General features: G+C 42.0%; 1 protein-coding gene across 4 annotated transcripts in view; it reads left to right on the top strand.

Moving 5' to 3' along the window:
* ERG (ETS transcription factor ERG) overlaps positions 1-27890 on the top strand; it is a 68358-nt gene that overhangs the window by 26175 nt on the left and 14293 nt on the right. For 2 of the 4 annotated variants that reach the window (XM_024120251.3, XM_055086410.1), the window contains exons 3-5: positions 18588-18791; positions 19635-19715; positions 21668-21739. In XM_024120251.3, the coding sequence (XP_023976019.1) occupies positions 18588-18791; positions 19635-19715; positions 21668-21739 (357 nt within the window). The remainder of the gene's footprint in view (positions 1-18587; positions 18792-19634; positions 19716-21667; positions 21740-27890) is intronic. The other 2 variants (XM_007111309.4, XM_007111308.4) reach the window with 2 other exon arrangements.

The raw sequence follows: 27890 nt of genomic DNA, 5'->3' as shown, positions 1-27890 counted from the left end.
CTCTTTCAGCTGTTCCCTCCTCTGGTTGCTTCATGTCAAAGCAGAGGCAGTTATTCAGTTAACAGGGTTTGTAAGAGAGCTCATTGTGGCTGGTTTTGCAAGTTGTGAGTCTTTCAGTTATTGGTCAAGCCTCCTGTGTGTGTGTTCATACACAGACACACAGATGAACACACACACACAGAGCTGCGTTGCACAATCCAGAAAATTCCCCAGTGTAGAGACGGCAGGATGTGGGGACCACTCTGTCAGCTGCTGCCTCTGTACCTTAGGCCCCAGCTCTGGGATCCAGGCACCTCACTTGGGCACATTTTGGATGTAGAGAACTCTGCATCCTTAGGTAGAATTCTCCAAACCTGGTTCTGACTGGTTCATATAGTTCCTACTACTTCAACACATTGATTGGCACTCGTAAGTGCAAATCAAAAAGATAACCAAAAAAACAAACGAAAAAACCCCACTATTTACTCTGAAGCACTTGCACCGTCAATCACCTACGTACTGACATTCATGTCCTAGACCTAAAAATGGTCCTGATACACACTGACCCGAAGACAGGTGTGTTAGCGAGAAGATAAAGCAGAACCTGGGGTGTTGTCTGTGTTCAGATTGGGCTCTTGTACCTGAATTCCTCACTTCTCAAAGTTCCTGGTTTTGAGACTCACTGTCTTTAACTCAAGAGCTTTAAAGAAACTCATAAAATAACCCTAATGAATAAATATATACCTTCGCTGGCTATATCTACACTCTCTCCTTGTTTCAAAATGGATTTAAGAAAGCTCACGCAAATATAAATAAAGGAACAAGACAGAATCCATTTTCAGAGTAAACGGATAGAGAGCGTGGGCTAAAGTAAGAACTGAGCAGACGGTGAAACCAGGAGGGGGGCTTGTGTGTTTGTGTGTATTTGTATATATTTTTAACGCAAACTTTGAAATCCTGCACAGGTGCAAAAAGCGGGTGTTATTTGGGTCCAGGGTGTCAGCAGGCTGTGTGGAGGTGCCTCAATCCATACATGCCTCAGTGTCCCTAGAATAAAAAGAAAACAAATGTGGGAAAGACGGCCCAGCTATTAATTCTGAGTCTAGAGAAAAATGTGTTCCATGGTTTATTGTAGGAGGGTAACAGGGAAGTCGCAAGAAGAACAATCAGTAGAGCTGCCAGACATTCTGGGAAACCCTGGCTTACACCTGTCCTTCTGGCAAGGTCGGTGATTGCGCCCCTCCCCCTTGAGGTTAGACAATACATCACACCTGTTCTTCCTTTCTTTCTCTCTCTTCCTCCCTCCTTCCCTCCCTTCCTTCCTTCCTTCTTTCCTCCCTCTTTCTTTCTTTTTCTTTCTTTCTTTCTTTCTTTCCTTCCTTCCTTCCTTCCTGCTTTCTGTCTTTCTTTCTCTTTCATCATCTATCAATCATCTATTCTTTCTCTCATCTGTATATCTATCATTTATCTATATCTATCTATCATTTATCTATCTGTCTCTGTCATTTATATCTATGTATCATACCTGTCTGTCTGTCTATTTATTATCTATCTCTTTGGTGTGAATATCTGTATATCTAGGTCTACATCTCAGGGGGTTGGGCTGTTTCTTATGTTCACAGCTGTAGATCAAAGTATCATTCCGTGAAATCAGTCTTAATAAGAGGGGCCCTAGACATGGGACCCAGTTAAATGGCTGTTCGTTGGCTCAGCTTAATTTGGAGGCTGACTGGGAAATGTTTCTCCCAAGTATGATCAGAACCACTTGCATCAGGGTTCCCTGGGAGACGTATGATTTAAAAATGCCCATCTCTAAATTGTATGAATCCTGGTGCGGGGTTGAGGATTCTACATCGTTAAACATTCCTGTGTGATTTTCATGAATTATAAGGTTTGAGGTGCTCTAAGCTAGATAGAAGACACTCAGTAAATTTTGCTTGCCTACACCTTCGTTATCTGAAATAAAGGCATCATTTAGAAAAGGAAGTTGGCAAAAGAAAGAATTGTCCTTCAGATGTGTTTTGGGGGCTGTCATTGGTTGGCACAATAAACTCTGTAAAGGTCCTGCATCAAGGCACTCACAGGGAAATACAGGGCCATTTAAGGCACAAAACACAGAGGGAGAGCTGGGGAAGAAGCCCCGCAGCTCTGTTCACTGGTGGCAGCGCTGAGCTCCATTCAGACAGATCAGAGCAAGCGCAACACTCAGCCTTATACGTTTTGCTGTGTTCCCACAACAGCCGAGACAACTCGGCGACAGCCCGGGAATCTGACTTCCAGGTGGTCTTTCCAATCCTTCTTCACCAAGGCTGTGAACACAGATCGATGTTTAGAAAGAATGGGTCCCCATTGTACAATGGAACTAATATGTTCTGGAGAACGTAAGTTTTGTGATGTCTGATGAAGCCTCTGCGGCAGTGATGCTGGCCCTCCGTGTGCCGGGTGGCCTCCGGCAGTCACTGTTATTTTTTTGGCCTTGACAATATACTCAGCGATGTGCTAACTGAGAGAGCTGGCAAAGAGGAAGGCACGGTCTTCATCCACTTTTCTTCAGAGTTGCAAAATGCTGACCAAAATGCAACAGAACCTCTGGTTTCAGCAGCTTACATCATTTTGAGAGGATTTTTCTTTTTCTTTATTTTTATTCCCTAAAATGGGTGCTGAGGCATGGGGCTTTTCAAACACTTCTATTTTTATTTTCTAAAAATCCACTTTGAGCACAAATGCTCGTGGGAGTCAGAAGTCTCAGAGACCAAAAGTTGCCACACTCACCTTTTAACTGGCTCCCTGTCTGCATGCATTCATTCATCCATTCATTCTTTCATCCATCCATCCATCCATTCATTCATTCATTTACTGAGCACTTAGAATATTCTAGTCACCAAGAATAAAAGCTCTTATGTGATTTAAAACCCCCTGTTCCTGGCCCCCAAACACACATGGCTAGAACTTCTCGTATTGTGTCTTCCTCAGGCCCTCCCTGCTGGGTAACTTCTACTCAATGCGTGAGGTATTTACTGAATACTTACTACTCTCACACCAGTCACAGAGGAAATGACCAAAGCCTGTGAGAAGCAGATAAGACCCAGCCACGTGAAGTTAAGTAATTCGTGACAGCAGAGAGTATGATTAAGAGCTCAAATGAGTGATTCAGACAAATGTTTCAAAATAGATGAGGAACAAGATGACTATAAACATGACTAGTAAAGAAAAGCTTCCTTTGTTCCCTGATGACAAGATTTCTAAACCCCTTTGCAGCCTCCACCCTGTCCTGCCCTCCAGTCACATCATTCTACTCCGGTGCTGCGTGGTCACAAGTGTCCTCGCCCATGCTGTTCCCTCTGATGGAATGCCCTTCCTCTCGCTGCTAACAAATCCTTCTCACTTTTCAAGGCATCTTTGAAATCCACCCTGTCTAGGAAGCCATCCTTGATCTGCTGGCACCTTCATTGCTTCTCTGCCAACGTCTTACCATTTCTTTCATCGCCACACTTTATTTCGTTTTATATTATATTCTATAATGTGTCTGTATACTGGATATAGCACTTAATTCCATGAAGGATTTGAGATGCCTTGTGAACTAAACTACTGATAATCATGTGAACCAAGCTACTGATCAGTTAGAAATTAGAGATCAGTACTAAGGCAATTACAAATATTAATGGAAAACCAAGGTCACATGAAGGAGGAATGCAGCCATTTTGGCCACAAGCTTGGCCAAGATGCTGTAGCTAAGCTTCCAGTATGGCTCTGAGCTTCCTGGTGGCCAACGTAAAAAGAGCCATTTGGGGAATTAATGCCTGTTTTCAAAAACGTTTCATAGGGAAGGCAATGTTTTTATTGGTGCAGAATCCTAAAAGCAGGATACCTGGACTTTATATGTTCGGGCTTCGCTGAGGCTACAGTCGTGACCACCTTCCTGCCACAGTGGCCGTACCATGTAGTGCCAGCCTGCTTCTTGTGACATCCTCCACGAGCAGAGTGACATTCATTAGCGAACAGCTCGGTGCAGACAGAGAGCGTATGCCCGGTGTGAGTCTTTGCTGGTCTGGTTTCTTAGAAAGTCAGGAATTTGAGTTTCGTACCATGTAGTGCCAGCCAGCCTGCTTTGAGTGACATCCCCCACGAGCAGAGTGACATTAGCGAACAGCTCGGTGCAGACAGAGAGCGTATGCCCGGTGTGAGTCTTTGCTGGTCTGGTTTCTTAGAAAGTCAGGAATTTGAGTTTTCAGAGTGGCAGAAGTCTCTCATCACCTGCACACGGTCCTTGGTACATATGACATCTCCAAGCTGGGCTTGAAAGCAGACGAATAACAAGCAATAGAAGAATACACTCTCCAACCAAGCCCAGATGACCAACATTTTACTACGATTTAATCTTACTAGAGTTAGTTATTTATAAGCCCCTCTGTTCTATTAGATCGTGAGCATCGTGAGTTGGTGATTATGTCTTTCGCATATTCTTCACCACCAGACAAAGCAGCAAGCTCGTGGCCCATGTGCAGAAGTCCGTAAACATGCATTTATTCAAGTGAATGGGAATCCAGCTTCAGTTAGTGGGAATCACAGAATCATAGGAGATGGATGTACAAGATTCTTGATGATCTTCGTTCCGCTTTGTATTAGTCAGGGCTCTTCAAAGAAGCAGAAGCAATCTCTCTCTCTCTCTCTCTCTCTCTGTCCCCCCTCTCCCTGTCTGTGCTTTACTCAGTCTCACAATTCAAATGCTGGTATCTTCTGGAAACACCCTCACGGACACACCCAGAAATAATGTTTAACTAAATATCTAGGCATCCCATGATCTAGTCAAGTGGAAACATACAATTAACTATCATAAAGCTCTTAAACATGAGAAAATCAAGCCCTAGGGAGGTGAAACAACTTTCCCGAGGACACACGTGGAGATGGGTGAGACCAGAGCCAATTCCCAGGCCTGTGCTCATTTATACTTAAAGAACTTGTTGGTAAAGCTACACATTTTTTTTTTAATTGAAGTATAGTTGATTTACAATATTGTGTTAGTTTCAGGTGTATAACACAGTGATTCAGTGTTTTTGCAGATTATACTCCATGATAGGTTATTATAAGATAATGGGTATTATTCCCTGTGCTATACAGTCTATCCTTGTTGCTTATCCGTTTTATACATAAAAGTTTGTATCTGTTAATCCCACACCCCTAATTTGTACCCCTCCTTCCCTTTCCCCTTTGGTAACCACACATTTGTTTTCTATAAACTATACATTTCTTTATTTTACTCTGTCATGCCTCTAAACACTTCCAAAGATCTCTCCCATTATGTCTGCATTATGGAATGTGTTTCTATAAGCTTCTGGTTACAATTTTTTATGCTAAGTCAAGCAACTAAACAACCAAACCAACTAAAACTTAAACCCTAAAGTCAAAACTAATTGTATTTTTAAACTGTGAGCTGAATTGAGGAAACTGCCATTGGGTTATACGTGTGACTGAAATGATAAAGACAGAAATAGCAACAGTCACCATCTGTTGAGTGCACGCTGTTGTCAGGCAGTCGGCCATGTTCTTTATTAAAAAGGGATTATCTCACTTAAATCCCACAACTATCCAATGGTCTAGGATCTATTTATTATTCCCACTTTACAGATAAAGAAACTAAAACTAGGGAAAATAAGATAGTAGCCCAAGATGTCCTAGCCAATGGTGTGGAGAGACAGAATTCTAACCCAGTTCTGTCTGATACATTAGCGAACAGCTCGGTGCAGACAGAGAGCGTATGCCCGGTGTGAGTCTTTGCTGGTCTGGTTTCTTAGAAAGTCAGGAATTTGAGTTTTCAGAGTGGCAGAAGTCTCTCATCACCTGCACACGGTCCTTGGTACATATGACATCTCCAAGCTGGGCTTGAAAGCAGACGAATAACAAGCAATAGAAGAATACACTCTCCAACCAAGCCCAGATGACCAACATTTTACTACGATTTAATCTTACTAGAGTTAGTTATTTATAAGCCCCTCTGTTCTATTAGATCGTGAGCATCGTGAGTTGGTGATTATGTCTTTCGCATATTCTTCACCACCAGACAAAGCAGCAAGCTCGTGGCCCATGTGCAGAAGTCCGTAAACATGCATTTATTCAAGTGAATGGGAATCCAGCTTCAGTTAGTGGGAATCACAGAATCATAGGAGATGGATGTACAAGATTCTTGATGATCTTCGTTCCGCTTTGTATTAGTCAGGGCTCTTCAAAGAAGCAGAAGCAATCTCTCTCTCTCTCTCTCTCTCTCTGTCCCCCCTCTCCCTGTCTGTGCTTTACTCAGTCTCACAATTCAAATGCTGGTATCTTCTGGAAACACCCTCACGGACACACCCAGAAATAATGTTTAACTAAATATCTAGGCATCCCGTGATCTAGTCAAGTGGAAACATACAATTAACTATCATAAAACTCTTAAACATGAGAAAATCGAGCCCTAGGGAGGTGAAACAACTTTCCCGAGGACACACGTGGAGATGGGTGAGACCAGAGCCAATTCCCAGGCCTGTGCTCATTTATACTTAAAGAACTTGTTGGTAAAGCTACACATTTTTTTTTTAATTGAAGTATAGTTGATTTACAATATTGTGTTAGTTTCAGGTGTATAACACAGTGATTCAGTGTTTTTGCAGATTATACTCCATGATAGGTTATTATAAGATAATGGGTATTATTCCCTGTGCTATACAGTCTATCCTTGTTGCTTATCTGTTTTATACATAAAAGTTTGTATCTGTTAATCCCACACCCCTAATTTGTACCCCTCCTTCCCTTTCCCCTTTGGTAACCACACATTTGTTTTCTATAAACTATACATTTCTTTATTTTACTCTGTCATGCCTCTAAACACTTCCAAAGATCTCTCCCATTATGTCTGCATTATGGAATGTGTTTCTATAAGCTTCTGGTTACAATTTTTTATGCTAAGTCAAGCAACTAAACAACCAAACCAACTAAAACTTAAACCCTAAAGTCAAAACTAATTGTATTTTTAAACTGTGAGCTGAATTGAGGAAACTGCCATTGGGTTATACGTGTGACTGAAATGATAAAGACAGAAATAGCAACAGTCACCATCTGTTGAGTGCACGCTGTTGTCAGGCAGTCGGCCATGTTCTTTATTAAAAAGGGATTATCTCACTTAAATCCCACAACTATCCAATGGTCTAGGATCTATTTATTATTCCCACTTTACAGATAAAGAAACTAAAACTAGGGAAAATAAGATAGTAGCCCAAGATGTCCTAGCCAATGGTGTGGAGAGACAGAATTCTAACCCAGTTCTGTCTGAATCCATAGTCTGAGCTCTTATTCCTATCCTACATGATCAAAAATGTCCAGGAAGAACACAAGGCAATAGAATGATGGAATAAATTTGTTAAATTGTTGTAGATTCTGAAATGGCCTTTTCAAAGGAGATGTACGTAGTAAGTCAAGGGATAAAGGAGATGTTCAAGATTGTCTGTTGCTCAGCCCTTAACCTTTACATTTCCATGATGATAATGATTTCTCTGTTTTTCCTGAAAACCAAGAGAAGAATCGCATTGAAAATAGCTTTGATTTGGCAAGAATGGCTGGGGAGATGTTAGTAAATGTAGAAAAAAAAATTAAGATAGATGATTCTGGTTTGGTTCATCCTGTACTTAAGATACCCACGGGATACACACAAGGCAGTTCAGTGAGCCCATGTAGAGAGCATAGGGTTAAAATTCTTTATCATGGGTCACTGCACGTGAGTTCTAAACTATGCCATTTTCTAGCTCTGGGAAGTCATTCAATCTTGCTGATCCTTAGTTTTTTTGCCACTAAAATAAGGATGATAGTAATGCCTACCTCATATGTGCTGTATGGATTAAATAAGACATATGTGTGAAGTGCATAAGCAGTGCTTGGGTTATAGTGATACCTCCCAAAACTGCAGCTCTTCTCTTCATATTTGGTCAGGCGTTTGGGAGAAAGCCCTAGACTCGAGGGATAAACATGTATTACGGGTTGAATTGTTCCCCCACAAAAAATATGTTGACGTCCTAATTTCTGGTGCCTTGGAATGTGACCTGATTTGGAAATAGAGTATTTTCAGATTTGATCAAGTCAAGATGAGGTCACGAGGGTGGGCCTAATAAAACGACTGGTGTCCTTATCAAAAGGGGTCATTTGGACCCAGACATACATGGAGGGAAGATGATGTGAAGACACAGGGAGAAGGCCATGTAAAGATGGAGGCAGAGCTTGGAAGGCTGCAGCTGCAAGCTAAAGAACGCTGAGGATTGCCAGGCGCCACCAGAATATGGAAGAGGAAAGGAAGAATTTTATCCAGATTCCCAGAGGGAGCACAGCCCTCCTGACAGCTTGATTTCAGACTTCTAGCCTCCAGGACTATGAGGGACCACATTCCTGTTGTTTTGAGCCACTTAGTGTGTGGTCCTCTGTTAATGGCAGCCCTTGGAAAGCAATACAGCATGCGTGTTGTAGTTGGAACCTAGAGAGCCTAGACGCCCAGGGATATCTATGAAGCGAAGAGAGTGGAGGACCGAGGACAAAACTCCAGGGACACCAACGTTTAAAGAGGGGCAAAGAAAGAAAACCCAAGCAGGGAGAGACTTTGAAATGGAACAAGTCACTCCATTTCCAGAACATGATGAACATAAGCAGCGTTGTGATGGAATAACTAAGGGGGAGGTAATGGGGGAACAAATAAAGAAAAACAAAATCCCCAAACTAGATAATCCACTCAAGAGGAGTTAAGAATGTCTCCATCCACTGAAATATTTTGGCATGTCAGAATTTCAAAGGTATCTTTAGAGCCCAACAAAAGTAATGCAGTCATGTATGTTTTGAATAAAATACATAATGGAATTGTTGATTCTCAGAGAGTTTAAAGTAGGCACATTTTTTTTTACAGTTTTTGTGCTGTAGGGTATTGAACAATTCATATGTACAATTAACTTTTGACAATTGATTAATTAATAACTGAATGAAGTGGAGCGTAGTGTGAGTTAGGTTGACAGCTGCATTGAAAATGGAAAAGTTTTAAAGTAAATGGGTAAAAAATATGCAGAGAAGACTCTTGGTTCTAGTAAAATACTGAACTTAAAAGGATCTCTTGCGGAGCACCTGGAAATTATGCATAGAATCTAACATCCCTTTAAATGCATAGCTGAACTGAGAAGAAAGTCAGTGAATTTCTTAGGGACTAAAAAAAGGGGGGGAACTGAGAACAGGGCAGCCCGTTCTCATGTTGCCACCTGGTTGTCTTTGGTGGCATGAATGGGGGTGGGGTTCCAATGTCTATAACACAGAGATTTGGGTTTTAAAGGTTAATTAGGGGCAGGAAATGAGATATTGGTCTTGCACAAAGCAGGAGCTGGACCTGATCCCTCCCCTTACCCTATACACACATGCACACAACTGTGTGGTCCAACAATCCTGAGTCTGAGAAATTAACCATTGAAAAGTAGTTATGAGCTAGTGATAACCTTGGGCACCTGGCAGAAGTAAGTACAAAATCTTCCTGGAGAAGCTTGCCTTCAATCCAGGCTTTACAGAATTCCTAGAAAGACCCACAGAAAATGATTCTGCAACCCCCAATTATGAAAACAGGAAGAAACAATCTACCAAGACCAAGATTCAGCAGAAACAACAGACAACATGATTAAACCCTCAAGAATATTAGATAATTGAAGTATGATAGAGAATATAAAGTGAATAGATTTAAAAGTGACTCGATACATAAAAGAAGGAACCAAAAAAGAGAGGAAGAAGATATTATGGAAAAGAATAGATAATCTTGAGGAAGAAACAATAGAATTCCTAGAAACACAAAACAGTATTCAAAATTCAGCGTCAAAAAATACCAGAAACTCAGTAGATGGATTAAACTGTTGATTTGAAAACATCAAAGAGTGAATTAGAGAAGGGAGACTTGAGATTGTTTTCAGAGTGCAGCACGTGACAAAGGGGTGGAAAATGAGAAAAAAAGTCAACAGTTGGGAAGGACTCATAGCAATGTCTTATGTAGATCTAATAGAAGTTCCAGCAAGAGAAAATAAAGAGAATGGAAGAGATGAAATATTGGAAGAGATGAAATATTGGAAGAGATAAAAGCTAAGACTTTCCCAAAATTGATGGACAAAACCATTCTCCAAATACAGGAAACACCAGTCAGAGAAGGATAAATAAGAATTCATCTTCTCTAATTACATTATGGTGAGACTGAAGATCACCAAAGACAAAGTACTTTAGAGCCAGTACTAAAGAAAAAAGCCTATCTGAAAATAATGACAGTTATGAGGACAGCAGACTTCTCAACAACAAAACAGGGCACAGAGGGCAGTAGAAGAAAATCTCCAGTGAGCTGGGAGAAACTGACAACACTCTAGTTATCTTCTGGGCTCTTAACCTTTCTTTTTTTTCCTGCCACAGACTCTAATAAGGTGGAATAAAAATATTGGCCAACATTATCTTATACGGATGAATGATTAGTGTTGAGGGTTCCTAAATTCCTTCCATTCTTTGGGAGAAGGACATTTGGTGATTAACTTTAGATTTTGTTTAAAGATTAACAAGTAGAGAAACAAAAAAAGAACAAAGAAAAATAGATCAATCCAATCAGGTATTTGGAAAGGAGAAATAAAGAACAGCCATAGCAATAATAGAAAGCATGAAGTGGTAGAAATCAGATATATCAGTAACAATAAATGTAAGTAGACCAAACTTGCCATTAAAGACAGAAAGTGATGAAGTAGATTTAAAAAAAATATTCTAAAGTTAGTTATGTATATACTATTTACACAAACGTCTAACACAGAGAAGGAATGACAGCAAATAGATGGGATAAGATATAGTAGTTAAATTTCAGTCAAAATACAGCTGACAAGAATGGAAACAGAAAGCAGAAAACATTACTGGAGAAAATTGAGGGTTATCACATAATAAAAACAGTTTACATTTATGAAGAATATATAACAATGATAAAGTTGTATATACCTAATAACATAGCCTCAAAATACATAAAGAACTGTACAGAGAAATAGACAAATCCACCCTAGTGAGAGATTTAAATTTGCCTTTCTCAGTCTTTGATAGATCAATGACATGAAAATTATATATGCATTACTAATTTTGATCTAGTGGTTATTCATAGAAACCTGCACTCAACCATGAGAAGATAAGCCTTCTTTTTAAGCATGGTCAATTTGCAGAAATTGGCCACCAAAGGAGTAACAACCAGTATTCAAAAAATCAGTATCTTATACCTCCTTCATTGGCCAAAGTACCATAAAATTAGAAATCAGTAATTATCAAAACAATAACTGAGCCCCATTCATAGTATGGAAATGAAAAGGTTCAGAAGTAACCTTGTTGTAGGCTCTTTACTTGAGCTGAAATTTCAATTTCTTGTGGAGCGAAGCTCAAATGTGAGCTACTTCTCTTTATTAAGCTTCTTTATAAATGTAAAGTCTGTTCCGATGAGGAGGCAACATGCTAAATCTTATTTTTGCAGGCTTCTGAGTGTGTGGGACAGCAGACTGGCAGGCTCACCAAGGTCTGGTTTTATAAACAAAGACCTCATAGGATTTTGATATGATTTAGAAGTATGTTTTATTTTTGTTGGTATTTTTTCATTACCAAGGGTGATTTTTCTTTCTGGAAGCCAATATTTTACATTGATATTGTTCAAGAAAAATGACACTCAGAGCTTATATTATCATCAATTTGGTTCTTGCTTAATCTTGCTTTTATTCATTCCTCTGGGGTGGGTTCGGGGGTCTCTGAAACAGGATGTTTGCCTACACGAGGTATTTTGTTTCAAGAAGGCACAGTATGTCTTCAGCAATGCAATATCCTTTTGCTTAATTTAAATATCTACTTAATATTTTCCTGGCAGCAGTGGAACTCTACTAGGGCAGAATCCAGTTTCAGGGAAATGTAAAAAAAATGTTCAACCCTAACCCCACCCACTGCTTGTCCCTCCTCCCCCTGCTTCCCCACCCAAACCTTAAACGGTGCAACTCTGCTTTGCTTTTATTTATTGTTTTAATCCCAGTTTACTGAAATAGCAATTGTAGAACTTTTGGCTATTAACCATGTAATCTAAGATACAAATAAGAAACTGCAGAGAGAGAGATGGCTTCCTTTTTCTTTTTCCCTGTACCATGGGGGTTTACCATTTTGATGTCCACGAAATGTGGAGTGATGACACAGATGTTTTCAAAACAATTGGCCTGGAGGGCTGAAAACAAAACAACTTATCTGTAGTGGCTCTTGGTTCATCTCACAGAAGCACCTCCGAAAACTTCTTAAAATAAAGTGATACATCAGACTTCTGTGTTTAGAGGAAGAGGCTGACCCTGTGATAATAGATTGTTTGTTTCATTTTAGCAGAGTTTGCAATGCAAAATCCAGTGCGTGGATGCGTTATTGCTCTGTAATGTGTTATTGTTGGCAAAGTGCTTTCACATACGTTATCTCATTTACTTTTCTCTTACCCTAACATTTCACTTAATTACCCACAGAAAAAAGAAAACAAATTCTAGAGAGGTTAACTTTTACATCTACAGAAAGGTTGAATCAGAGCCCAAATATGGGTATTCTGGCTCCCAATAAAGCCTTTTATTTGATCACCAACTTTGCTGTGCTTGATGTAATTTAAGACATTCTTTGATTCCTCAGACATTTTCAATGACTCTGAAATTCCTAGATCATAAAGTCTAGCCTTCTTAGCAAGATCCTCAAGGCTCTCCTTGATCTGTCTCCAGCTTTCATTTCCATCCTCCTATGTCTCTGTGCTCCCTCTTAAACCCTCCACTCCAGCCACACCAAACTTCTCACATGTCCCTCAAAACCATCAGATATTTCATGCCTCTGTGGGTGTGAAGCTGGGCTCAAGCTGTTCCCCTAAACTCAAGGTCTTCTCTACTTTTGTCACCCTACTTCTGTCAAAATCCTTTTTGTTAATGCAGGCTCAAGCCAAACCCTTCTGGTGAAGGCTTTCCCTTTTTTCCTTGTTGGGATCAGCTGCTACTTCTCTGTACTCCCATCCTCTTGGATAACACAGATTTCATTGTGCTTTGTGGGTTGTCTTCATGGCTGCCTACCTCGGTAGATTCTCAGCATCTTTGTCTTGGCCAGTTCTGAATCCCTGAAGTACTTATGTATATTGTAAATGCTCAATAACTCAGTTAAATTCAGCTTAGTCATTATCCTGTGGGTCCTTGGAGTCTACACATTGTTTTATAAATGTCCATCAACAGATGAATGGATAAAGAAGATGTGGTACATATATACAATGGAATACTACTCAGCCCTAAATTAGAACAAAATAATGCCATTTGCAGCAACATGGATGCAACTAGAGATTATATTAAGTGAAGTAAGTCAGAAAGAGAAAGACAAATACCATATGATATCACTTATATGTGGGATCTAAAATAGGACACAAATGAACTTATCTGCGAAACAGAAACAGACTCACAGACATAGAGAACAGACTTGTGGTTGCCAGCGGGCAGGGAGATAGGGGAAGGATGTATTGGGAGTTTGGGATTAGCAGATGTAAACTAGTATATATAAAATAGATAACCAGTAAGGTCCTACTGTATAGCACAGGGAACTATATTCAATATCCTGTGATAAACCATAATGGAAAAGAATATGAAAAAGAATGTATATATATGTATAACTGAATCACTGTGCTGTACAGCAGAAATTAACACAACATTGTAAATCAACTATACTTCAATTAAAAAAAAATAATAAAATGACCAAAAAAACCACAAAAATCCAGGCTCAGTCGTGAGGTTACGTGGCAGGTTCTGAGCTGCATCACTACCTGAGGCAGAGGGTGTGGGATGCCACCCCTGAACAGAGGCAAAGTTGACCCTTGGTTGGAGCTCATCCTGCTGCCCCCTCCCCTTTCTCCTTCACATGCATAGTTGAGGAAAGAGATAAGGCCTCTTGAATCTTGTGGGACCTTGTGAGCTCCCTTCTGTTATGGTGGGTGGGCCAGAATCAAGAAAACTTTGCTGACCTGTCATAGGCCATGGATGAGACCTGGAAGCTTCTACTGGGAGCTCTGTGGAGTTGAGGAGTGAGCTGGGACCCCACACACTGACCTGAACCCTAAACAACACTGTCTACAGTGGCACCATCCATGCCTGGCCCAGGGAGTTTGTAGGGAGCCCAGGGAGGGCTCTGCCATCAAGGCAGGGACAGGGCCTCCTGTCTTGTTATCAGTTCCCTGCCCAGAGAGTCACGTTAAGTGCTCAAGAGCGTGGAGGACAGACACCCAAAGCGGATAGTGAGTGTAGCTGAGGATGCAAGAAGGGGCGAGTCCTCAAGCAGTGGGTGGTGTGTGGGCGCAGGCAGGGGGTATGGGTTCAGGAGATGGCAGCTGGATGTGTGTAGGATGAAGGGGTTGGGGAAGGACTGGGGATGATACCTATGAAGACGGTGGGCCCCGAAACCTAAGAGTCACGTGCTTTAGGCTGAAGAGTTTGGACTTGCCCCTTGCAGACTGTTCTCTTAACACCTGTAGAGTAGGTCCAGAGTAATGGCGCCCCATGGACAGGTTGGAAAGGAACATCTCATTTACTCTATCAAGTGGCCATATTTTGTTTTTAATATTCTTTGCTTATAAATGTATAGGGCAGAGGTATGGAGATCAAATTCCAAAAGGATACAGGAGTAACCTGACTTTGTGTAATTTTATTCTTTTCAAATGAAGCAATTTCCATTAACAAACTGTATAAGAAAGTAACATTAAAATAGTTTACTCTTGAAAGTTTTATAAAAACACTTTAACAAATATATATATTACATATATAATTCTTTATAAAACCTTGTTTTGATTTTGAAACATAGAGAATACTTTTTTTATAAATAACTTTTTATCCCAAGTATTATATGTGTATTGTAGGAAAGAGAGAAGATAAAGCTTAGTGAAAAGAAAACTTTTAAATCTCTATTGCCTTTTTTTCAGAGACAATAGTTGCCATTTCACTGCATATCTCTCCAAAATTCTTTCCATAGATATGTTTATATTTCTTTGCAAAATATAATTTTTCTACCATAATGTTTCAAACGTTTAAATTTAATCTATTTTGAACAGTTTTCATATCAATAACTCCATTCAGCAGTGTAATTTTTAGTTTCTAAATATCACAGGACTGTTCCTAAATGTACAACAACTTAACTAGTTCTCTTTCTGTGGGACATTTAGGGTGTTTCCAATGTTTTGCTATTATAAACAACACTACAAAGAACATCCTTGAAAATAAATCATTGCGCACTTCCTCTATGATTTCCTAAGGATAAATTTCTAGAAGTGGAATTTTTAGTTTAGAGACTATACACACAGTTTTTTTAAAAGGCATTTGAAATGTATTGCCAAATTGTTCATTGGAAAGGTTGTAGCAATTTACGTCCACGCCAGCAGTATAAGAGGATGGCCATTTGACCAATCCAAAGTGAGAATTTAGGGATTATAACAGGACAGGTCAAGGAGGAATTGGTCTCTGGGGTCTTGCATGTGATTACCTTAAATGAAAATTGAATGAGCCATTACAACCTTGGGCTTAGCGAGGGAAACCAATTAACAGGCACACCAAGGGATGCTGGAGAGATTGGACTTCTTTTTTCGGCTATCTTCCTAAGACGTCATTTGACCGTTTTAACATGAACCCAGGAACTTTCAGGAAGATGTTTATATATCATTTTTAGAATATCTGTTTCCACCATTAAGAGAGGAAAATGCCTTCCTAGAATGAACTGATTTCTAGGAAGTAGTTTCACCAAAACATAGTCCTTCCAGGTTGTTAAAGGCAAAACAAAACAAAAAGAAGAGTTTGGCTAATACCTAGTGGTGGAATTTATAGGAAATGGCTTGGGGACCCCGTGGAAGGGAGGGTCTTCTCTCCGAGAGGGCCGTTTAACTGTACTCTGCACAGAACCAAGAGGACTTGAATTCAGGGCATCCTAAAAGACCAATATATGACCTGTTCCTGAATGATGAGGAGTCATGACATACCATGAGAAGAAGGAAAAAAAGGACTTTCTATGGAAACATTCTGGAGTTTAGAACATTTTATCCCTGAAAGCAGAATGCTGACCCAGTGGCAAAGAGCCATCTGAACTTCAGTGACTTGGACAGAGTTAACATTCCCAATACACATTCGGTTTTCACAGGCTAACAAAATGTTTCCATGTGTTTGGACTACAAAGGAATACGCGCAGCTTTCTGTCAACACTGCCATTTGAGCTTTTGTAGATGTTCTGCGCTTTGTAGCAGAACCAGAGTTCTTAGTTTATAGCTTCTACACATGAGCCCTATGACCAGCGATTCTACATCTAGGTACTCACCTAGGCCAGCACTTTCTCAAGCTTAACGTGCACACAGATCAGCTGAGAATCCTATGAAAATATAGGCTCTGATTCAGCAGGCCTGTGGCAGCACCTGGGATTCTGCATTTCTAATTAGGTCCCAGGGGATGCCAAGGCTGCTAGATCCCACGACCACACTCTTAAGTAGTGAAGCCCCAGGACAGATGGTCTGGACCACTTTAGAATTACCTGGACAGCTTTTAACAACCCTGATGCCCGGGCTGCCCTCCAGCAGAATTAACTCAGAATCTTTGTGGGTGAGACCAGGCATCAGTAGTTTGTTATCTCCCCATGATTCTAATGTAGAACCCAGGCTGTGGACCAATGCAGATTGCTTCACATGTGGGTGGGGAGGGAGACACAGGGGTCTTCATTGATAAGTAAGTTGGGTATATTTGTGTGTGGGGGGGTGGGGATTTCCAAGAGCGGCTTAAATGATGAAACATACCTCCATGGATTGACTTGGACACATCTTGAAAATACAGTGCCAAACGCCAAAAGCAAATCAGATACCATTTATGTTAGCTTAAAGGCACACAACAATATATATACAGTGGATATGGTAAAAGTATTCAGATGTGTATAGGGATGATGCATGTATCATTTCGGGATAGTGGTTCCTCCTGGAGTGTCCAGGAGGGGAATGGGTTAGGGATGGATTCTATTGGGGTTGAAAGAATTTCTTTCTATTAAAAAAGATATGAAAAAGTAGGGAATGAACGAAAGAAGGGAGGGAGGGGGAGGTAGAAAGAGAGTAAGAAAGAAAAAGAAAGGAAAGAAGGAAGGATGGAAGGGATGGAGAAAGGGAGGAGAATTCTGGTGACCGTGACTGTCTGGCTGTTTCTCACTGTTACTGTTACTGACTCTGGAAACCGAAAATGTATCCCAACAGCACATTGCATGCCCATTCTTGAGCAGCCTGAAACATTAGTAAGACCAAACAAGCTTCTAAAACTGTTAGCTAGAAAGCAATTCAAAAGGGTGATGTATTCCCACAGCAGATATTTTCACTCACGATGATCTGAGTATCGTGGCACGCCTGCCCTCTACGAGCCTGTCCGGAGGACCCAGACCAAGGCTTTCATTTCACATTGGAAACAGACACAGAAAGGAGAAGCGGCCTCTGGAGGCTGCAGCGTTGAGAGACCCTGGGGTCAGGACTCTGGGCTCCTGCTCCTTTGCCCAGGTGTCTCTCTGTGCTCAGCGACCCCAGGGAGGAGCCCCGTCTGCTGGCGAGGCTCCCTGGGTACCCCTCCACCCAGGCTGTTTGTGTGGGGTGGTGGCAACTTATGTTTCCGTTGGGGATCACCTGCTCCTTTTCCCCAGAGACTTGCTCTCCTGGTCATACAGGGGTCCCTTCCCATATGTGGCAGCAGAGCGTGATGACACTGCCTGCATCCTGTGGGGTGTTTGTGCCCCAGCTGTGGAATGTGAAAGCCCCCCAGCCAGCTTGCCTCCTGCAGGTGTGAGTTAGTTGCAAAACCAAGTTCTCTGCAGGAAAAGCGTGTAACTGACGGCTCTCTCTTAGAAACACTAGCTCCTGGGAAGTGCTAGGGTTCTGGTTGACCTACACATCATCTCCAATTCTGTGGTCAGTATTTTTCAGTATTTCATACAAATACTGGATGGGATTTTTTTTTTTTTTTTTTGGTAATCTGTAATTAACATCTTCCTGATATGTGTTGCTCTTATTTCATATAAAGATACCAGTAGTCTTCTGAGGAAAGAAAGTTTTCATTTATTCTTATTCATTTTTTCCCATTCTTTTAAAAATTGATGTATAGTTGATTTACAATGTGTGTTAGTTTCAGGTATACAGCAAAGTGATTCATGTATATATATATATATACACATACACATATTTTTATATGAATAAATGAATAAATAAAAATTAAAAGAAACTAATAAAAAGAAAATCCCATCCCTACAGGAAACTTTAGATTATATGAGCAACAAAAGGGCAGGTGGTGTGAATAATCCTAAATTTCCAGAACAATTCACTTTAAAGACAATGGTCTCTGATGGTGAGTCAGTTGGTCTTCCTCAGACATTCTCCTCAGACTGGTCCCTGAGCCTGGCTTGAGGCTGTGCTTCTGGAAGAGTGGGAGGGGATGCTCTGGAAAGCTATGGCTGGTGGGAGATCCCACCTGGGATATGGCTCTACCCCAGAAATTTGTCTTCAGGAGTTGACCAAATATGCTTCCATCCCCTTTCAGATCCTATGCTGTGGAGTACAGACCATGTCCGGCAGTGGCTGGAGTGGGCAGTGAAAGAATATGGCCTTCCAGACGTCGACATCTTATTGTTCCAGAATATTGACGGGAAGGAGCTGTGCAAGATGACCAAAGACGACTTTCAGAGGCTCACCCCGAGCTACAACGCTGACATCCTTCTGTCGCATCTCCACTACCTCAGAGAGAGTAAGGCAGTCCCCGCTCCCACAGAGAGCACTGTCGAGAGGTCCTTGTTAACGTAAGATGCGAGGGTTCAGCCCAGTTGCCGATAGCATCTTGCTGCCCTAACCCGATTCCCATTAGTACCTGAGAGAATGCTTATAAGTGATGACTTAGGTGATTGCGTAGTGAGAAGTAGTCAGTGCTTTTACGAGAAGCAGCAAAGTCAACTAGCATTCAGCTGCCTCCTCCAGGGTGCCCCAACCAAGAAGATCACATGCCAAAGGGAAACAGAGCTTTATCTGGTCACACATTATTTCATCTCCTTGATGCCCAAATAGAAATAGAAACATTATGGAAAGGCTCCTACTTGATGGGAATTGTGGAGTTTATCTTCCCTAAAGCCAAACCAAGCTCCCCTTCGTATCCCACTGAAACACAAAATGAGGAACGTTTTCACTTGGTATCTTGAGATGTGGCTTAGCCTGTCACAATGGGAATGGCGTCTTGGCAATGAGAGGCATGAATCTACAGAGTCTGCTGCATGCTTTAATATTTCAAATGTCAAGCATGATCAGAAGGAGATAGTAGAGATAGTGCAACCGTGGGTGGTGTGAACTCTTTGGTGTAAATGCTTTGCTTGGCCTCCCAACCACTTCTTCCCTGACCTCAATATGGATCCCCATCTAGGTTTTAACATGCTAACCAGTAGCAGGGCCATGGAGAGATTTCCAAGCAGCCCATGATAATAGGGTGGGGACTGGGGTGGATGTTTTCCTTCTTTTTCTTCTTTTTTATTTTTTTTTTTTTCAAGGAAGGTAATTCTCTCTCTTTTTTCATTTGGATGTTGCTTTTTGTTTTGTTTTGTAGCACCTCTTCCACATTTGACTTCAGATGATGTTGATAAAGCCTTACAAAACTCTCCACGGTTAATGCATGCTAGAAACACAGGTAATGCTGGCCCTGCCCCTTCCCCCAAGGTCAAGTGTAGGGTTTTGTTTACAGGTTGCATGCTTTACAGGTAGAATGTGGGACAGTCAGTGCATCAGGAAGGCAGAAGTCAGAGGTGGATGGTTGAGGGGTCCTTGGTAGGTTGAGGCTCTGTGTTGGTGGTACCACAGCCTCAAGGCAGGAAGCACTCTTTGGTCTCTGAACACTCCCCCGCTTCCCTTGCCAGTCAAAGGATTTCTTTCAACCAGGAGATATGCAGAATTAGCCTTCAGCCATAGCCTTAGCTCACATTTGCTGGATTACAGTCTGCTGCTATTAGCCCTCAAATATGCTCTGTGCTGACTGTAGAAACTAAAATCATGTTCCATATAAAGGGGCCCTTAGCATGCTCCTTTTTTCTTTTTTTCCTTTTAAATTTTTTATTCTTAAAGGAATGTTTTCTAGGACAAGCAGGAGTTTTACTTTTCCCTTTTTGGTAAAGTTTTAGGCTATTCAACTTGACTTGAATCTTCTTGCACAGTCTTTGTACATTTGCAAAAGGCAGTAGGAGGGAATGTCGGTTACTTTGGGGGAGCTTTTGTTGTGAGGGAAACTGTGTTATGACTCTGGAAGATTTGAAATTAGTGACTAACTAAATATCTCCTATTCTGTGTCTAACCATTGATTCTACATTTTATTTATTTATCTATTTTATTTTTTTTTTGCCTGAGCCTGATAGAGTTTAACGTGATGCTTCTTCCTGGCTAACCCTCCTCCCTCCCCTCCTAGTAAAGGCTGAGAGTAGCTCCTGGGCTTTCTGTGGATGAATGTGGTCCTGGTCACACCCATTTCCTCCCTGGTGATGGAGACGCTTACAGAAGCATGGCCACAGGCTGCTCTCCCCACTGTTATCAGCCTGCCGGGACCCTCTGCCACCACCACGCTAGGGAGAAAACCATCTAGTGTTGGAAAGACTTAAGTAACCCCTCGTAGGCAAGCCAGCCAATTCATGATCAGCCCTCACATAGGAATACAGCCATTTTCCAAATACTTGCCACGTTATTTTTAAATGTATGATGTGAGTGAGTCCGGGCTTGAGTATTACAAAGGGATTGCTAGTTGATCTCCCAACAGCCAGAAAGTTGTGCTTTTAATCTGAAATTTTAAAAAAATTGCTTTGAGTCAATAATACACTTTTTCAACGTAGGTTACACAATCAGCCGATTAATGACCTTGTGGCCAGAAATAGCACGCACCTTAGACAAAGTAATTCCCCTCCCTTAGGAAATGCCTTGGAGATACACACGCTTTCTGATAATTTCTTAGTCATTTAAAAAATTTTTAGCAGAGGATGAAAGTGTCAGGAAAGCTCTGACTTCATTATTTTTGCTATTGCTAAACATAGAAGCAATCAAAAAGCAGGACAACAAATTCCAAACGTACTGACCTGTGAAAAGAGAATTATTTCCACTAACCACTTGAGAATTGATTGAGAGAGAGAAAGGGAAAATGTGCATCTGAACAGAGATACGGATTAATTTTTAAAAAGATCCATATATTCTTTGGCAAAATGTTTATCATTCTTTGGTACTGCTTTCCAAGGGCTCTGTAAAATGTTTTATGGGTTTTCTACAATTTGAAAATTAAAACATCCACCATAAAATTGTTTTAATAAAATGAGCTTGCAGGGGGATGGGCAGACCCACAGATGGGCTTCAGGAGGAAGCTGTAAAATCAAAACACAAGACGCCTTATGCCAAGTGGGGCACAGAGAGAGTCACATCTCTTCCATCTTCAGCATCTGTTTCTGACCTGTGTGCTAGTCCCTTCTCCCGAAGTCTGGCGTGGCAGGTTCTAGTAGGCCACCTCCCTTGGTTGTCACGGGGCAAAGTAGCTTAGGCGCTGTTGCTGAGATCAGATCAACAACCACAGCAAAAGACCTTCACATGTTTTGTCTTTCCTTTTGTCTGCAGGGGGTGCAGCTTTTATTTTCCCAAATACTTCAGTATATCCTGAAGCTACGCAAAGAATTACAACTAGGCCAGGTACGAAAACCCCCCTGTGTAATCTCTTTATTGAGAGACATCCCAGGATGTCCTGTGAGATCCGTGACCTACGTCACGAGACACAAAGACAGCTAATCTTGGATCGGACCTCTAAACAGTCTTATTCTGCCTCTGTGGATCTGGCGCCTAGAATCAGACCGTTCCATTCAGAGATCATGCGAACAGTCCCTGAACTGCGGGCTTATAAGCAGGTCAGCCCCTTCACTAGCTGCTCTCAATGACAGATGGGCCAAGAAGGCATCCTGGATGCCTGGCGATAAGGAATCCATCTGGTTTCGAGTTTATAGAAGGACATAAGTGTAATCTATCCGTCCTCAAGGCACAGCACAGAGCAGGAGGCGTCCCCCTAACGCTAGTGGCTGGTTCCCAGCTGTCATGAGAGCCAGTCTTTCAGAGCAAAAGCATGTAATATTTACACCTGAGTCTTACTTTCTGTCTTTCCTGATGATTTAACTAGGTTATTAATTTATGTGTCATTCACGAAAAGAATCACTATTTATCAAGTGTCTATTAGTGCCAAGCATGATGTTAGATTCTGGGAATCTAAAGATGAACCAGACTTTAGAAAGCTTCCTGTCTTCAGAAAGCCGGCCTGTTCATTCCACAGTTGTCCATGGAGCCTCCTGAGTGCCAGCCACGGGGGTGCAGCAGAGAACAAGCCCACAGGCACACGGCCTAAAGCTCTAGATGTTTCTAGATGTAAAGCCACCTAGAGCCAGAAACAGACTCACACACATATACATTTAACCTGACGGGCTAGGTGCCTAGAGCCGGAGAGACAGATATGGATGGATATGGATATGGATAACCTAAAGCACTGACTTTATAGTAGAGGCAACACCTCTAACGACAGAGGCTGTGGGAACAGGAAGGGAAAGGAATTCATCCCTCCATGAAAGGGGGAAGGAAGCATTGCAGAGGAAGGACCATATGCCAGAGGAGGTTTAGGTGTTGCCAGGTGGAGAAGGAGGGGGTGACCTTGGGCATGCATGGCTCAAACATCTGTCACCTTGCTGGGATGTACAACCCCATGAGCTGGATGACACATGCCAGCCTCACAGCTGAGGAATCGTGATTAGGGCTGTGGGATGGCTTTTCCCTATTCACACGTAGATCTAGAAGTCACGTCTTCTTAGACCCAAGCTGTTGCTCTTGGACGTCTGTCACGTATCCAGGCTGCCCAAGTCCTAGTTTGAACTGGTCCCAGGCACTAAGCTTGGCGCTGCTGTTTCTTCCCAGTGAAAAAGACAGGGGGACCAGTGAGCTAAATAGCCCGGGTGAAGATGCTTCTCGGAGTTTTTCTCACCCCGACACAGCCCCGGTACTGCGACTTCAGGCTGGCGATTTTCTGTCCCCTAACCTCATAAAGTCTGCCACCGTTTCTCCTGGGAAGCATAGTGGAAAGGCTTGGCGATAGTGCTTAGTTACCTCTGACACAGGCCATTTGATCGTGGACAAGACCCAGGGTCTGGAGTGAACTAGATTGACCGTAAAGAACCCCGCCGTGTGTACTGAGAAAGGACCATGGAAGTGCATGTGTCACACTAGCTCTAGACATTCCCGAGTTTACCGCCAGTAAATGGTCCTTTAGGAGGACATGGGAAGTGTAGGAAAATCACAATGATTTTGTGAGTGTTTTAAAGAAGTTTCCATACATGCTCACAAAAGTCAAAGCTATCTGTGAAACATTTGGCCATGGGTTGCTTGTTTGTTTGTTTGTTTGAAGCGATTTCATGGATGCCTCTGGGTTGCAAAAGCCAGGGACTGTGAGCTGGTGTCAGGGCTGTGCGGCCGCATGAGTTCGTTCAACATGATGCTCAGAGCAGCCAGCCGGCTGCCTGTTGCTTCGTAGACGGAACAATGGGTCCTGGAGCTCCCTTGCTCCCTATTTGAGGATATGGTGGATTTGGAAGGTATGGCGCGCCCGGGTGTCAGGGGAGTGGCCAGGAGGGCTCTGGCTGGGACACCCCTCTGTGCTTCAGCCCAGGGGAGACACGGTGGCAAACGCTAATTCACCTAGCGAAGCCCTGATAATGCTCTTTTCTTGGGTCTGTCGTTCGAGTGTGACTTGGAAGAGACTTGATTTGTACCAAAGTACGTGTTTCGGTGATTGCTGCTGTGATTCTGAAAGGAGACACAAATATTAGTGCCTGAGCTGCGAAGAATTGAAAATCAGAGTGAATGAGCCAGAGAACGGTTTGCTGTCAGCCAGACTGAGGGATTCGAACTTGGAGAATAGACTTGTTTCTGTATACCTTGGGTGGACCAGTGATGAACCTTGCAGGAATGGTCTTGTGAGCGTGAAAGCTTGTAACGGTGCAGCTGGAGAAGTTTGTGATGGGTCGGGGGGATGGGTGTTGCACGCCACTGGGGGAGGGGGTCACTGGGAATCTGACCGTGTCCCTTTGGTTGGTGGGTCGGTGGGTATCTGACTGCTTTCGGAAGAGCTGGTTGCTGACTTTCCTTGGGAGCGGTCCTTGGGGCCTTGGGGACAGAGACCCGAGTTCCCCTTCCCCTGCACCCTTGCTTTGCTGTGTCCATCCATTTCTCTAACCCCACATCCACGGAGACAGAGGGCGCCTTCCTCTCACCTGTGTCATCCTGCTGAGGCCAACTTCCCAGTGTTCCCTCCCCACTTCCTTCCTTTCCTTCCTCCTCAAGTAACCACCCCCGTCTACCTTTTCGTCTTGTCATGGCCCAGCTTCCCCAAAAGATCATTTATTCCAGAGTCCCCTTACTGCCTGCCCTGTCCAATTACTGGGTCCTTTCAGTTCCCCTTCACAATTGTTCGGGACTGTTCAGTGACCTTACAGGATAACACGTGTGGACAATATACTCTTTGGTTCATGCCTCATCCTCTCTCTGCCTGTGCTTGTTCCTATTAATTTTATCCAAATTTTCCTGATTCAAAATGCACCCTCTTTCATGATCCCTTTGTTGAATTAGCATTTAGTTGAGTCTCTCCTCTCCTCTTAGAAAGCGCTAGCACATAGGCAGGTCCATTTACGTTCTTTTTTTATGATCAAATTTCATGGAGTCCGCATGTGTTTCTTGGGTAGTCGGTTATTATGACCAGAAGCCCTTTCCCCATCTCCCCCGTAAACACCCTCCTTCTTTGCTGAACACATGCTTTTTGGGGGCCATGGCCCCTTGAGGCCTCAAGTGGCATAAACAGAGACAGGTCTGACTCAGAGAAACTTGCATGCTGGTTTTTGACCTCATGATGTGAACCCTGCCTGGCATCCTAGGAGCAGTGTATGTGAAAGCTCTGGTGTGTGCCCAGCACGATCAACCCCACCCTCTCCTCCCCCATCACCATGGTAATCCACACACCATGATACGCATCTAGGGTTTTATCGAAGGAGGCTGCAGACTTGGGTCTGCAAGTGCAGCCTTGACTTTCCCTTTTCAGCTGGTACTCCTCAAGGGTTTCTCGGAATCTGAAATGATTCCTCCTTTGGAGTTTGCAGCTCAGCACCATTCAGCATCTCCGGTCATAGCAAGGTGACGCAGCCAATGCACTGTCTCCTCAGTTAGTAAAGCCTGTATCACGCAAATGGCTGAAAATGCATTCTTGGCTTTGCCCTAACTATACTCTAACCACAGATCTGTACATCTGTACACCTAGTTGAAAAGGGAAGGCAAAATGCCTCCAGATCTCCATGTCTTTGACAGAGGAGTTTAGAAGATTGTACGACGAGCTAGAGGAAAACAAGAGAGGGTGATTTAATCATGTTAGTAGGCTTGACCCTGAAAACTCCTTGCATTACATAGGGGTTTATAGATTGGTTTAGGTCAATAGCTCTCGGTCTTTGTCTTTGCCATTAGCATCTAAGTTCATTGAGAGCTGGCAAAATTCAACCTTTCACATCCAGTGCAACCAGGGACCTCCAGAGTTACCTTGTAAATGTGGCATGGATCCCCTGAATGAGGATAAGCTCTCCCATGATCCAAGTTCTGGTCCTTTAAAAAAAACAAAGTGGTGGATGGATGTCAAGAGGGCTAGTGGGCTGTTCTTCAGTAATCTTGATGAAAGGAGAGTGTAAAACTTGGTGAACTTAATCCTGCAGGAAGGGCAGCAAGGATGCTTGCTTACATCATTGATGGCTAGGGAAGGGAGTGGTTGGGGGAAGGAGTCTCATTCAGAATCAGGAACTGATCTTGACTCCCAGGAAATAAACAAAGGTGCTGGGGTGGAGGGAGCCAATACCAGTCAAACTCCCTATTTGTAGTTTTCATGGTTTTTGATCTAGATCATGGCATATAGCATACTTCTTTGGCAACCCTCAGCTGCCTATGAAATGGCTTTTATAAAGTTCAGTTTTAAAACACAGTCTGTTACAGAAAAAAAATAGCAGAACCCATGCCAGAAAGCAGCCGTCCCTGACACAGGACCTTCTGCCAAGTGTATGAGTTATTGACCTTGAAGATTAAAGTTGAAGAGAAATGGAGAGTGGATTGAAATGACCACCAAAAATGAAATGTATTCTGTGTTCTTACTAGAAGTCTTATGACCTCCTCAGTACATAAGGGGCAAATAGCAAATGTACACAGAGTAATAATCTTTCAAGGAACCAAAAAGCAGAACTGCTCAAAACTGGCTCTGCTTTGAGGTGTTGTAGCTGCTGACGAGGTCACTGAGATGATTGTCTCCCATCTCAGCAACCCTTAGTTCAACATTCCCCAATGTCACATCCCACAGGAGGGGGGCTTGGTGCCCGTGGCATGTGATCGGTAGCTGATAAGAGAACACTGGAGCAGAATTTCATGAACAAAAACAAAAGCCCACTTATCTTCCATGGCAATATGTTCATGAACACATTAATCATTGTGCATATAAACATCTCCAGTTCTTGGCAAAAAATCAGACTTGGAGTTGTTTAGGTCCTGACTGATTTTCAAGGGAGGATGAGACACAGTTACACACTCTAAGAAGGACTTTGTGAATTAAGAGTTTCAAAATATTTTCCTATTAGTAGTTTGGTGTTTAATTTCTTCCAGTCACATTTCATGGGCAATCTCTTTATGTTTAAAGTAGTAGCAGGGGTGGGATAGGGAGGGTGGGAGGGAGGGAGACGCGAGAGGGAAGAGATATGGGAACATGTGTATATGTATAACTGATTCACTTTGTTGTAAAGGAGAAACTAACACACTATTGTAAAACAGTTATACTCCAATAAAGATGTTAAAAAAAAAAAAAAAAGGAGAAAACTGAGGCTTAGGTAAGTTACATTCTTTGCCCAAGGCACACACTGCTTGTAAGAGATAGCAACAGGGTTCAAAGTGAGGTCTCACCCTTTCAAAGTGCGTGTCGGGAAAAAAAATAAAAATAAAAAAAATAAAGTAGTAGCAGACTAACTACTGACACTTGCTATTAATTCCATTTCTCATATTTCAGGTAAAAGCATTCAATCTAGAACTCTTTCCACACATTTATTTGTATTAACACACTCAGATAGCATTTCTGAAATCCTTATCTGTAGGAACACAGATTTTTAGAAAAGAATAGTGGAAATTGTCTAGAACAGGCTTTCTCAAACTTCAGTGTACACCCAAGTCAAATGGGACCTTGTTAAAATACAGATTCTTTTTTTAAATCGAAGTATAGTTGTTTTACAATATCATGTTAGTTTCAGATGTACAGCAAAATGATTCCTTTTTATATATACATATAAAACTCTGTATATATATATATGTATATATATATTTTCTTTTTCAGATTCTTTTCTCTTATAGGTTATTACAAAATATTGAGTATAGTTCCCCGTGCTATACAGTAGGTCCTTGTTGGTTATCTATTTTATGTGTAGTAGTGAGTATATGTTAATCCCAAACTCCTAATTTATCCCTTCCCCCCTTTAGTAACCATAAGTTTGTTTTCTGTGTCTGTTTTATGTATAAGCTCATTTGCATTGTTTTTTTTAGATCCCACATATAAGCCGTATCATATATTTGTCTTTCTCTGTCTGGCTTACTTCGCTTAGTATGATCATCTCTAGGTCCAGCCATGTTGCTGCAAATGGCATTATTTCATTCTTTTTTATGGCTGAGTAATATTCCATTGTGTATATGTACCACATCTTCTTTATCCATTCCTCTGTTGATGGACATTTAGGTTGCTTCCATGTCT

Source organism: Physeter macrocephalus, chromosome 8 (genome assembly GCF_002837175.3).
Source record: "Physeter macrocephalus isolate SW-GA chromosome 8, ASM283717v5, whole genome shotgun sequence".
NCBI lineage: Eukaryota > Metazoa > Chordata > Mammalia > Artiodactyla > Physeteridae > Physeter > Physeter macrocephalus.
This window is presented reverse-complemented; position numbering and strand designations above follow the sequence as displayed.